The sequence below is a fragment of the Monodelphis domestica genome, chromosome 3 (genome assembly GCF_027887165.1).
Source record: "Monodelphis domestica isolate mMonDom1 chromosome 3, mMonDom1.pri, whole genome shotgun sequence".
NCBI lineage: Eukaryota > Metazoa > Chordata > Mammalia > Didelphimorphia > Didelphidae > Monodelphis > Monodelphis domestica.
This window is the reverse complement of record NC_077229.1, coordinates 138,337,081-138,350,732: the sequence shown is the minus strand read 5'-3', so window position 1 is coordinate 138,350,732 and position 13,652 is coordinate 138,337,081. Positions and strand designations below refer to the sequence as shown.

Here is a 13,652-nt window from a genome sequence, read left to right as displayed (position 1 = left end):
GCCAATTCTGCTTTTTTAAAGGAGTTCTCTTGTGGATTTTTGTGCCTTTCCCCCCCTACAATTGGCCTATTCTTTCTTCAGGATTTTTTTGTGTGCCTCCTTTACTAAGTTATTGACTCTTTTAAAATGATTTTTTTGTATCACTTTCATTTCTTTCCTCAATTTTTCTTCTATCTCTTTGATTCTTAAACTACTTTTTGAAATTATAGCAGCTCTTTTTGTAGAGGCAAAGAACTGGAAATTGAGGGGATGTCCATCAGTTAGGGAATGGCTGAACAAATTGTGGTACATGTTGGTGATGGAATATTATTGTGCTATAAGAAATGATAAGCAAGATGATTTCAGAAAAAGCTAGAAAGATCTATAGGAACTGATGCCGAGTGAAATAAGCTGTGATAAGGAATTTAAAGGAAGAAAATCAGGTTGGCAGCAAAGGGGAATGGACTTGGATGCACTTACACAATCAGAATGGGGAGAACATTGTACACAGTAACAGCAATATTATATGATGATTATCCGTGAAAACTACCCTCAGCAAAGCAATGATCTGGGACAACCCTGAAAGATTTATGACAGTAAATGCTATCTACTTCTAGAGAAAGAATTGCTGGAGTTGTCTTTCCCATCAATGTAGTTACAGTTTGGGGGGAGATTTTAGTTATGTATGAGTATGTTCTTACAACAATGAACAATATGTGTGTTTTGTGTGACAATAAAAATAAAATAAAAATTTTAATTCCTTTTTGAGCTTCTTCATTAAATTTTTTAGTGCTTGAGAACATTTTGGACTTTTTTTTTTGAGGCAGTAGTATTGGCTTTGTTGCCTTCTTTTGAGTTTGTTTTGGTCTTCTCTGTCACCAAAATAACTTTCTATGTTGTTTCTTTGCTGCTGTTGTTGTTGTTTGTTCATTGTTCAACCCTTTTCTTTTATTTTAACTTAAAAAACTTAAGATTGAGCTCTGCCATTGTGGTGAAGGGAGCTTCACAATTCTAAACTTCAGGTTCTTTGTGCAGTTGCTTTTGGAGGTAGCACTGGGAATCTATCTGCTTTTAATTCTTCTAAGATCGTATGATGTAAGGAGAGATCTGTTTAATATTCTCCTAGCCTGTGCCCTGGTTTGTGAGTAACCACAAGCAATCTTTTCCACCTTGGAACTGTGACCAAGGTCCCCTGCTCCCCTGTGGCTGTAAGTGCTGGGGCATGATAGTGCTCCTTCTTACTCTGAGATCTGGGATCCAGATCTGGATCTGGGCAGAGTGACAAGACTCTTGTACATAGAGCCAGCAAAGGAACCCCTCTAATCTCCTTCTGAGCAGTTGTCTGGTGCCACTTACCATCTGTGGCTGTGGGAGCTCCAGAAGCCTTTGCTGCTGATTCAGCTGCCCCTAAGGCCATTTGCAAGGTGGGTTCTGCCTTGGCATGTTGCTTTGTGTTCCAATTCTACCTGGGTAAAAGATCTTTCATGTTGACCTTTTAGGTTGTTTGGGCTAAAAAATTATCTTTCTCCATCTTTTTGTGGGTTATGCTGTTTTAGAATTCATTTTGTAGGTGTAATATCATACTTTTTTGGAGGGTCATTTGGTAGAGATCAGGTGGGTCTGTGTGCCTTCTCCATTGTCTTCCTTTTAGAATATAAGGAAGTTTTCAGGGCCCTATAAATCTACATTGGATTCGCCAGACAAATATTCTTTTCCCTCTCACTGGAATTGTTTCACTTTTTGTTTAATTCTCCTTTCTCCTGGGTAGACTTGCCTTACAGCATTTTAATCCAGGATACCCAATCTATCTTTCCTCTGAATCCTTTGAAATCCACTTTCCCAAAATCTAGGGTAAAAGTTAAGACTATGCTTTGATTTCCTCATCTCTATCACAGAGTCTATCAGGGATCGGTCACTTTCCCACAGGATCACCATCATTCCCAGCAACTGGATCCTCTCTATTAGTAACACATATCCAAAATAAAATTCCCTTTTGTTGGTTCCTCTCACTTTTTAATAGATGAAATGGTTCTAAGGTAAGTTAAGCTGACATAGACGGAGCTCCAGCAGATGTCTGGACAAGTTTATTTCCCCATCCTTTCTATATATTTTGCCTCTGTGTCAGCATTTTGATCTGGTTCCTATAACTCTTTATTTTCTTCCTTTTTCTGTATAGGTAGTCTCCAGTTTACTCCAATCAGAAAAATCATATCTTTTTCTCCTTCTAGTAACTTTCACTCAAATACCCTCTGCCATATTTCTCCCTTCTATGTTCTGCTCTTGCTAATATTGTGAAAGAGAAATCTATCTCCAAAAGGAGATATTTTTATTGAGAAGGACCTAGATGGTTTGGCAATAGAAAAAACCCAGCTAGGAACCTCCCAGGACCAGGAAAGCACAACCCCTTGATATTATAGAAAAGCCAAGTTTATTAAGGTTAGGAAATGGTAGATAAGGTCCTAAATCTACATAGCTCTAGCTCCTCCCACCTTTCTACACCCCCCTTTCAGGGATGCCCTTCTTGTCTTCTCAATCCCTTCTTATTCACTCCCTGATCTTATCTAAACCCAAAAAGCAACCTGACTACCTATATACTACAGATTGTCTTTAAAAGGCTGAGGATGCAGCACTCACAGATGTACTGAGTCCTTACCCAAAGCCTCGGTTGGCTTTCTAGGTATACCCAAAGTCCCAAGTGACAAAACCCTTGGGTTTACCTTAACTAAGTTGTTTCTGATAGGTTGATCTCTGTACTTCAGGGAAAGGCAGGTCTCCTCCAAGGCAGTTCTCTAACCCAGGAATTTCCTAATCTTTCCACAAGATTAGTCTTTTTCCAGGAGGTGCCAGAGCAAAGATCTGCCTTATCAGCTCAGAAGAAAGCCAGATCAGAAGAGATCATTAAACCCAATAAACTTCCAAGATCCTCCTCTCCTTCCAGAATCTTCTCCCAGGGTTTCTGTCTAAATTCTCCTCCCTTCCTCTTAAAGACAATCTTTACTTTTTCCCTATCCCTTATTCTTACAATTGGGATACTTTCATATTCAATGCTACTACTATTTCCCACAGATCCTGGTTTAAAATTTGAAATTGTTTTAAATAAAATATTCCTGTCCAGAACCAGTGATACCTATGAAGGCAAATCTGCTTCTTGGCATTAGTAACTAATTCCTGTGTTTTTTTGTTTGTTTGTTTGTTTTTTATCTAAACTTTGGACATTTATGGTCAGACTTTTGAGGCCATGGATTTTACTATTGTTTCATTTCATGTATCTTGTTTCCTGTAAACTTTTGGGTGCAGCTGCTATTCTTCCTTCACTGTAGCTATTCTCTATGTATCTAGTTCAAGGGATATAGAGAGGCCATCTTCTTTTAAAGCCATTTTGATAAATTTGCAAGACATCCAGCAAATGCATTTTTACTAATTTTTGATGCATTCCATTTCTGACCAGGAGTTTGTTGTCTAGATATAGCCCACCTGTAGGGATGAAAGTCTCAGAGGAAGGACCAGTCATGATTCACTGCCCTTTCTTTGGAAAAAGAAAATGAGTTGTGGAAAAGATAGGTAGGCAAGCAGTAAGCTAAGAGATAAGGCTAGTTGGAGGGAAAGACACCGTAGTCCTTTTTCCTGTTTGTTTTTTGGTTTTTTTTTTGGCAAGAAATTTTTTGGAATCCCATCCAATTTTGTTTTTTAAAGGAAAGCTGGAGTGAGACTGGGTGCCAAAGTTGACCCCTCTTTGAAGACTTTCTATCAAAAGGCAGACTAGACACAAATATTTAAGCAATGGTCCAGAAATCCAAATGCCAGTCTTTTGCCACTTAAGTCATCTATTTACTTCTAAAATTACTTTTTTCTTTTGCACAGTACATGTCTTCAATGGGCAAAAACAAGGAGAACACAACCAGTGTCCCAGGGGTCTTTTGTTTTCTCACCTAAGATTTCATAATTATTGGCAGTGCTTTCTATGTTCCATCTGGCAGCATCATTTAGGCACAAGTGAATCACCAGAAGTGGGAGTGAGGTTCTCTGTAATGCCTTGGATACATGCTCCAAGAAGACAATCAGCCTCTTTGTTGTTATTAGTTAAAAAACAAAAACAGCACCCTTCTTTTTATCTTTGAGCAAATAATTCTACTATTCAATTCTTTCTCCAACCTTTATGGCTTCTTTATCTCAACTACATGATTCTTTGACCAATGAATATATATTTATCAAGTAGTCACTATAGTAAGTCCCAGGTATTTTGCCAAATACTGCAAAGAGTTCTTGTTCTAATTAGGGAGACAACGCATACAAACATATGATACAAGGAAAAATATTATTTCTCCCTAGAGTATTCAAGTTCCCTCTTCTTCAGGAATAATCTCACATTCATTTTTGTCTTTTGAAATATGGTATTCAAATTCCCTTATCCTATATATGTATTATTATTCTAAAATGCAAAGTTTAAATTCTTTTGAGAGTAATTTTAGAATAAGAAACATGCTATCTCTCTTAATCCAGAAAGTGAACTGTTTGGAGAAGGCTCCATGAAGATGCCTCTACAGACCACAAGTTGCACCAGAAGATCCAGAGTGAATTTTGGGATGTGGCGATTTGAACTGTGTGAGGTTGAATTATTTTGTATGCATACTCATGTGGAAGGGGACTGCCCCCACCTAGCTTTTTGTCAATGTGCCTAGCAATCATGGGTTTGTTCTTTTCTCTTTAATCCCCAAATTATTGCAATTTAAAAGTTGGTTATGTTAAATGATCAATTGGGGAGAGGAGTCTTCCAATGATCCTCAGGGGGAATGTATAATTGAAAATCTGTTACCCTAAAAAAAGAACTACACTGCCCACTGACTTCCTGTCATTATGTACTTCCTGTAGAAAGGGTAATAAATTCAGTGGTCCTGCTTGGGCTCTTTGACTTTCTGTCCCGAGCATGGTGGTGGGAAGCGTAGGGGTTTTAACAGACACATGGTTTTATTTTGCATTTTTTTTATTCCTTTACTTCTAATGATCATTTAATAAATCTCTTAAACTAGGATATTTTTACTATTTGAGATTAATTTTAACTTCTACATATATTTATCTCATCAAGCCCATATCTGCTTTATAATAACTGGAACATAATCTTATGTGTGGTTCTTAGGTACTTAAAACTCTTCTCATATTTTCTTATTAACTTGGAAGCAATGGATTTTGGTTATAATGTTCCCTGGTGTTTTAAGTTTGGAGTGTCTTTTAAGAGATTGTAGATTCACTCTATCATCACTCTGCCCTCTTGTTCAAATAGATCTGGGCAGTTTCCTTCCTTTTATGATTTCTTTAAGTATGGTATTGAATCTTTACCTCTAACTCCAGTGGTGATATTAAGGGATTCTCATACATAAATGAACTCTTCTGAACCCATTTTCCAAGTCAAATGTTCTTGATGAGATACCCCATATTCCTTTTTATTTTTTCAATTAAATTTGAGTAATTCTTGTCAGATGGAATTGAATCCTTTTTGCTCTAGTCTATTAAAAAACAAACAAACAACCCTTGTCTTGGAATTGATACTATTTTCAGTTCCAAGGTAGAAGAGCGATAAGGGCAAGGCAATTGGAGTTAAATGACAAGCCCATGATCATACTGCTATGTGATACAAGACTGAAACTGTAATATTTAAAAGGAATTGTAGGCATTGACTATTCCATTCTCTGTTATAAAACCTTCCTTATCCCCTGTTTTATAACAGAGAATGGAATAGTTGAAGGGAGAGAGGGAATATGGCTGCCAGTGAGGTAAAAGGAGATGCCCCCTGCTGAGAGGCTATCTTTGAAAATTGGGGTTCCGGAGAAATGGGCCACCTATGAAAGCCTGAGGGGATGTCTTCTCAATTGATTGATGTTGAAGATACCCCAGAGTAGGTAAGCACAGGCCCTTCTAAGGGATAAGCCTCCCTCAGACCGTTTATGGTTGAATGTTTGTTCTTGGGTTCTGCTCCCTCTATGTCCCCTGAAATGATGGTCCTCTTATCTGACTGTGGTTTATTTAAATAAAGATGAATTTTAATGACAAGTTTGGATTTGGGAGGTATCAGGGTAGAGGGAATAAGGATTTCCCTATACTTTTCCCCAGATGGGGTTTGAGTCTCTCAGCTTTTGAGCTGAGACCAGGCCTCACAGGCTGGTAGAGTTTCTTTTATTCCTGTCTATGCTAATCTGTGCTAGTTTTCTTAAATTCAAATTCTTTAGCAGTAGACAGCAAGAGAAAAAAAGGTTCTGACTTTCAGAGCTGGTTGGGCCTGTCTCTTTGGGTTAATGCCTCTAAAGCCTGGTCTTATAGTTCAAACCGATAACACTATCACAGGAATCCAGGTAGAGCACACAGTTGGGAAATGTCCAGGAATAGAGGTACTTCTACCCTGAGGCAGGGAGAGAGGCTACTTCCAGTAGGAGGGCCAGGAAAGATAGACCAACTCTCACTCTGAAAGTTACCCTCCCCCCACCATCATTCTTGTCAACATCTTCTAACATTCCAACTGCTGTTTGTTCCACCTGAGTGGCAGAAAGTCCAAAACTTGCTTCAGTTTTCCTTTCCACACAACCCAAGACTTCCTATCTCTAGTGCTGGCTTTTATCCACTAAGCCACCTAGCTATCTGCTAGCCTGCTTTTTAGGGAGTTCATGATTTGGGTAGTTTTTCCATTTTTCTGTTTTAAGGTATTTATTCTTTCCAATTCCCAAATTGCTTTTATTTCAATGCGAATTCACCTTTTGACTTCATTTCCTTCATTCATTTTTATAGTACTCTGGACAAGACCTTTTCTTCGATTCTATTAGTATCTGGTATGGAGTTGTTGTCTGGGTTTATCTTAACCTATATTATTTCTTCATTGTTTTTCTTGATATTATTTCCATGATAGATTACTTCTTTAAAGTTTATGGCCTTGAAGTCTTTTTGCTAAGGACTGGCCATAGTTTTCCAATTTAATCCCTCTTAGTCACTCTTTGATTTTTGGCTTTTTTTTAATTTGTTATTTTACAATTGTTGGATGGAGGTGCTACTCTTGTTAAATAGATTTTTTCCTCTTTGCTAGGCAGCTAAGAGAGCTGGGTTTTTCTACATTTCTTCTTGTCATCAAAGCTGATACTGGGTCATGGTGGAGATGTATCTTGGACAGTTGGGTTCTGGGTTCCATTTTAGACACTAGCTTTTTTGTTATAGCAAAAAATTGGAAACAAATAAATGCTCATCAACTGGAGAAAAACAAAATTATGGAATAATGGAATATTGTGCTACAAGAAATAATGAAATGGATGCTTTCAGAGAATCCTGGGAAGATTTAATAACTACCTTACAATTACAGAATATTATTTCAAGGTTTGTAAAGTGCTTTACAAATTTTATCTTATCCTCATAATCCTAAGTGTTAGATACCAGTATTATCTGTTTTATAGATGAGGGAATTTAGGTAAAGGTTTAAGTGACTTGCCCAGGAACCCACAGCTACTTAAGTGACTTGAGGCCATATCTGAACTTGGATCATCCTGACTCTAGGTCTAATATGCTATCCACAAAATCATCTAGCTGCCTATAGAATTGTATAAATGGATGCCAAGTAAGCAGGACCAAAACAATTTATATAATAATATGATAAATAAAAACAACTTGGATAGAAAATCAATTGGGGGGAAAAAAAAGGGAAGGCAGTCTATATATACTTGAAATGAGACATGAATTTATAGCAGACCCACTTCTAAGATAAAACCAAATCCTTATGCTGACATTTAAAACCACAACAATATTTTATAATCTCACATGCATTCTCTTCTAGTCAAATTTAACTGCTACCCATTTCCTTTTTACAAAATTCCATTTATTCCCCATGTACAGGTGGTGTGTATGCCTGGAATGCACTGCTCATCCACCCTCTTAAAATCCTTAACCTTCCTTTAAGGATTCCTGATGTCCTGAAAGGCTTCATCTCTTACAATTACCCTGTATATACTTTGCATTTACTTAGCTATTCATTATGTGCATCCCCCACTACCCTCAGCAAAACCAGAGCTAATTAAGGGCAGGTAGTGTTTCATTTTGGTATCTGTCCCCAATGCCTGGCACAATACCTTTATACATAGGTACTTAATACTCTAATTAAAAGACACTTCTACTTAATTGTTTATTGTCATCCATGTTATTGTCTTGAGGAAATTGTTACTGGTGCTACTGTTCATATTGTTCGGAATACTTTTCTTTTTTTTTTTTTGGTGTTCCAAATCCATAATAATTTTTCACTGTAGCCGTTTTATTTTTCTCATTCTTTGAAAGCTTTCCCCCTTTATTCGATGATTTCTGGTAGTTTGATTTTTTTTGACATTCCAATGACTAATTTTGAAAGGCATGAGAAGATAGCTTCCCTTGTAGCCTCTCATTTTATAACTGTCCCTCTCCCCATCAACAATTCTTTAGTATAATGCCTAAAATACATATAAGCAAAATTCACACTGATTTTCAACTTGCAAAATTTATTATGCAAACTATACATACAAACGAAGTGCTAAAGTTACAAAATATGTACCTGGAAGAGTAATAATTTATATATAAAATTTCAGTACAAGCAAAATATTTATATCCAGGTACACACACATTTTTTTTGGAAAAACCTTTTCAAGTGTATTGTACTGCTTAAAGCTGGTTCTAGAAATACTTAAGGCAGTATCAACTAATTTAAAGGTGATAAACTTGTTTCTAGAAGGCTTAGAGTCACCAGGTAGTATCATGGTTATCACATGGCATTTGAAGAAATGAAAGGCAGTATAACATTGACCATTATATAAAAGAATGACTAAAAGTCCAAGTAACTCTCTCCTTACATAGACTAGCTTTGCTAAAACTTATTTTCCCGAGTCTCACAAAAAAAGCTTACACTAATCTGAAAAATTTTAAAGCTTCTAAATGAAGCAACTTTGGGGATTAACTTTTCAAAAAGTGAATAGGCATTGTAGTAAATATTTTAACCACTTAAAGATGCCCAGGAAATTTATTTTTGGTGCAATACAAAATATATAACATTTATACAACTGTATACCACAAATTATCTTCATATGATGATACTAAACACTTAAAGGCTACTGAAGATTAGATTTCAAATCTAAACTTCTCGTGTTTTTTTAAAAACATCAAAAAATGAGGTTATCAACATAAAATATGACAAAGTTAAATACATAAGAAACGTAAACACAGATATTTATAAAACCTAAATTAGGATTATGCAAACGCATATTTTACAAATGTCTTAATTTTAGTGTTTAAGTTTAGAATTGTTGTAAAGCTTTTTGCCTCTCATGTTCAGGGCTTTACCACAAATCCTAAGCTTGAACATTGGTTCTTGGGTAATGAGGCAAGGAAAGGAAGATTAAAGAACATGGAAGATGATAGAGGGACCAAAAAAAAAAGAAAGAAAAGAAAAGAGAGAGATACTAAACAGTGAAGGAGCAGGAGCAGACGTCAATGATAAGTCACAATGCAGCATTATATTTCTTATTTAATTTACACTATTAAGGAAAAGAAAAGGCAAAATTAACAGTGCCAAATGTGAGACTGGGGAGATTTTAAATGTTGATGACATTTATTATTAATGTAATTCCATCCTCAACCTTATGACAAAAGGGTCATAGGGTCATAAGTCTAACGAACAATTAATGGCCTCTGACAAAGAAATAAACTTATCAAAATAACTTTAATAGACCTGTAGAATACTTCAAGTTTAAATGTTGCAGCACTAAATATTAAACAGTCTTATTAAGTTTCAGAATGTTTAATATTTATCAAAATCAACTTTTAAACATCTACCTCACACATACAAAATTAAAACCAGTCTAAACACTTTAGCAGTATTTAAAAAACAATATATCTTAAGTATGTAGAAATTAAATTTTTGCATCAGCTCTGCAGAGATGACAAAAGTGACCAAAATGAGATGTCAAATTGAAGAAAGCTGATCTTCAGAACTTCATGATTTGGAACAACTAAAATTTTTGATTTCTTGTTCCATTTTCTAGAGGGTTGAAAGAGAGAAGTAGTTAGTATTAATGCTATTATTTTATTGCCTAAATGCCCTTAGATTGAGTCCAAGATAGATCATCTGAAACCCAGAGTCAAGAATTTTAAAGAAACATTATGCCAAGATTTCAGTCTATTTATAGTAAATAATATTTTGCACTCAAATCTTCAAGGCATCTACTGTCAAGAAACAAAACAAAAACAAACTACAATGTTTTAATTTAACTAAAAGTTTCACTAGGACATTATTTACTATAACATAGAAAAGCCCACCTGAAACCTTTCAAAGTACTCACTGAACTCTGACATTGAAAGTTTTTATTATACAATATTTGATATTGTGATTAATTTTTTAAACTTGGAAGACCTGCACAAGACAGAGGGATCAACCAATGAACTTATGTAACCTTGAAAAAGTTCCAAATGTGAAAAGTAGGTGAGGTTTCTCTAACTAGGTCCTCGAAAGTCTAAAGATGAAAACTATTTTAATCTTGGTGACTTTGAAGTCTCTTCCAAGTCTGAGAATATATAATTTAAGATAATATCATCATGGTTCATTCAGATTTAAATAGATAATTAAACATATGATATTATTTGATCCTCATAACAATCCTGTAAGGTCAGTGTTATTACTATTTCCATTTTATAGAGAAGGAAATAAATGACATGCCCAAATCTTTGGCATAATTACCTTTAGTTAAATTAAACATCGAATTCTCTAAGAATGATAATTATTCAATTAAGTTATCAAAACAAATGAATATTTTTAAAAAGCGTTTTGAACATTACTCAACTAGATTAAATTAAAAGACGTTAACAAATAAACCCCCTCAAACAATTTGGAATAGTCTACATCTCTTCAAGTAGCTGCAGTAATTCAAACCTACTTTAGTGACAGGTAAGAAAGACATGCTTACATTTAACAGCTTTAAGCAAGATTCCTTAAAATAAAATTTCTCTATTAAAAACATAAAAAATATACCATCACAAAAAATTTGAATTCAACTCATGCCAAAGAATCAGTAACTCTAAACTGATTTTTTTGGGTTACACTTTGTAAATTTCCAGCATTCAAAATTACCTAAAACTACCTGACAGAATTTTTTATTTTGTTAGGGTTTGATTTACATGACAGATGTCAAACACATGACCCAGAAAGCCTTTAATACACTCCTAAATGCAGCCCAAACCAGATTAAAATATATTTGGGAAATATTTAATAATAGATAATATAAATATGTCAATATTAATAAGTCAATGTGCAATCAAGAGGAATTCTTATGTCTGGTTTAGTGGTCCCTTCCTTTTGTGTCTGACTACTGATTTAGATGTTAGATGTGGTTAGAAGGCCCTTTGAATAAACCTATGATCTACAATTTCAAAGACATTAAAAGATTGGCTTGTTTGGAAGAAGATGATTATTACTATGTAGGAATCATACTATGAAAAGAATCTTGATGATCACCTGAGTATAACCCACTAATTTTATATTTGGGGAAACTGAGGTCCAGAGAGATGAAGTGCCTTAGATGAAGGCTACAGAGAAAAGTAGGATAGAATTAAGATTCAAACTTATGTACTCCAACTTTACTCTTGTCCATCCTGACTCCCTCTGATTAACTTTAAAAGTCAGAAAAGAATCTGGAGATTATCTAGAATAAGCCCTTCAGTTTACAAATAAGTTTTAACATGTTGAGAAAATTCAGGTCTTGACAGTGCTACTGAATGGCAGAGGGAAGAATAAGAGAGATGAGAGCAGTTATCAAATATTTAAAAGTCTATGAAGTAGAAGAGGTATTGAATTTGTTATAATTTGAGAGCAACTATGACCAACAGTGAGAGAAATGGATCATCCAGGCCAACCCCTTCACTCGACAGATGAAGCTGAAGCCCTGACAGGTTCAGAAATCTGTCCAAAATCAGACAGGTGCTTAAAAGGAAAGAGTGATTTCAAGTTTAGTGTTCTTTCCACTGTACCATGCTGCCTTCAAAGAAATTCTTTGACCAAGGAGGCAAACTGGTTAAAAAACACCCAATAATGAGACTTGTCCAAAATTGGAACAGGCAATCAAGGAAACAACCTATTGACTGTGTAATGGACTAATGTTTTATATTATTATAATGGAATAATATTTCAACACAAAATTTACACAGGATGACAAAAAATATATATAACAGCATGGAACAAATAATTAGGATGGCATATGCATCAACAATATTAAAAAAAGAAAAACAATTTTGAAGTCTACAGGTAGCAAAGAATTCCAAAGGAAGCAAAGCACAAAATTTGCACTTAGTCTGTCTATACTACTAGTATGGAGTCTACAATTAAAAAAAATATTTGATTTCTAATCTTTGCAACTTCATTGTGTTTTTGTCAAGATTTATATTGTGAGCAACAACTTTTTTTAAAGAAAAGAAAGGCTCTCTTGGGCAAGATCTGGTTGTGAAAGAAGTTGTAGATAAGATACATTGTTTGGGTTGTGCATGGATTGATGAACTTTTGAGGTCTCTTTCAAATAAAAATATGACATATTATGGTCCAAAAAATTATTCTATATAATAACTCACCTCAATTAGTTGGGTCTTGTCATAGTCCTTGCGATGTTGATAAATACATTGGCTAATTATTGCATACAATTTTTCCAACTGAAATATATTGTACTCTTGACTTTTCTTAATGGTAATATTCAAAAGATTCTAAAAAGAAAAGGATGTTAAATATTATCTGTATGCAAACAAGGTGAATTTCATTCAATTAATAAACTGAGTAAGTGCCAACTATGCCTAAGACATTGTTAGAAATGTAAAAACACAAAATTCAAACAGTCTACATCATTGAGCAGTTCACATTCTAATGTAAATGTAATATAATAGCCAAATATTTTATATGGCTTTCCCATTTTTAAATGTAAAGTTCTGGGATAAGATTAAAAAAAATTTAAACAACAAAAGAATTAAATTTATTCTTAAAAATATTGGCATGAAAATAACTTTTGGGGTACAAACTGGCATTCCTTGACCTCTGGAATATCACATAGCAATCCTTCTTATACATGAGGAGTAAATAGTCTTGATTGCACTTTGTAGTTTCTTGGAAGACTTACAATCCTTGAGTTATTTCTGCATGTCACTTTTAACAATCACTGGCTTGTACAGAACTTATGTGTTCCAATGATGTCATTCTTTTTTTTGGAGGGGGGGAGGGAACGGAGGGGAAAATATTGCCAAATTTTCTTTTACGTATGTATTGCTGAGGGTCCAAATTTGCATCTAAGACCCTATTTTAGATCCTCATGATTGAAGTAGTAGACTATCATTTCCCTTTTTGATGATTAAAAAAGAGCTCTGCTCTAAGTACTATCTATATTCTAATTCTTTCACTTTTCTGCTTAGCTATTATGGACAAATGAATTTATGATGACTTCTGATTATCACCTTGTTTTTCCTTTTATCAGGGATTTGAGTTATCTCTATTTACTTTAATACATGGAGAAGAAAATGGCAAACCATTCGTTTACCAAGAAAACCCCACAATGGGGATATGAAAAGTTGGACATAACTGAACAAGTTATTTTTTTATAAAGTAGCCTCTCATTCTGTGGGCAGCTATCTACAACTTATATAATCTTAGGGCACTT

At 34.8% G+C, this 13,652-nt stretch overlaps 1 protein-coding gene across 4 annotated transcripts in view; it reads right to left on the bottom strand.

Annotated features, from left to right (window-relative positions):
• Positions 1 to 8,457: 8,457 nt before the first annotated feature.
• ATAD2 (ATPase family AAA domain containing 2) overlaps positions 8,458 to 13,652 on the bottom strand; it is a 77,116-nt gene continuing 71,921 nt past the window's right edge. For 3 of the 4 annotated variants that reach the window (XM_016431878.2, XM_016431879.2, XM_056823120.1), the window contains exons 27-28: positions 12,583 to 12,711; positions 8,458 to 10,006 (exon numbers count right to left, since the gene is read on the bottom strand). In XM_016431878.2, coding sequence (XP_016287364.1) covers positions 9,962 to 10,006; positions 12,583 to 12,711 — 174 coding nt within the window. In that variant the 3' untranslated portion in view covers positions 8,458 to 9,961. Of the gene's footprint in view, positions 10,007 to 12,582; positions 12,712 to 13,652 lie in introns of those variants that run through there. The other variant, XR_008917509.1, reaches the window with a different exon arrangement.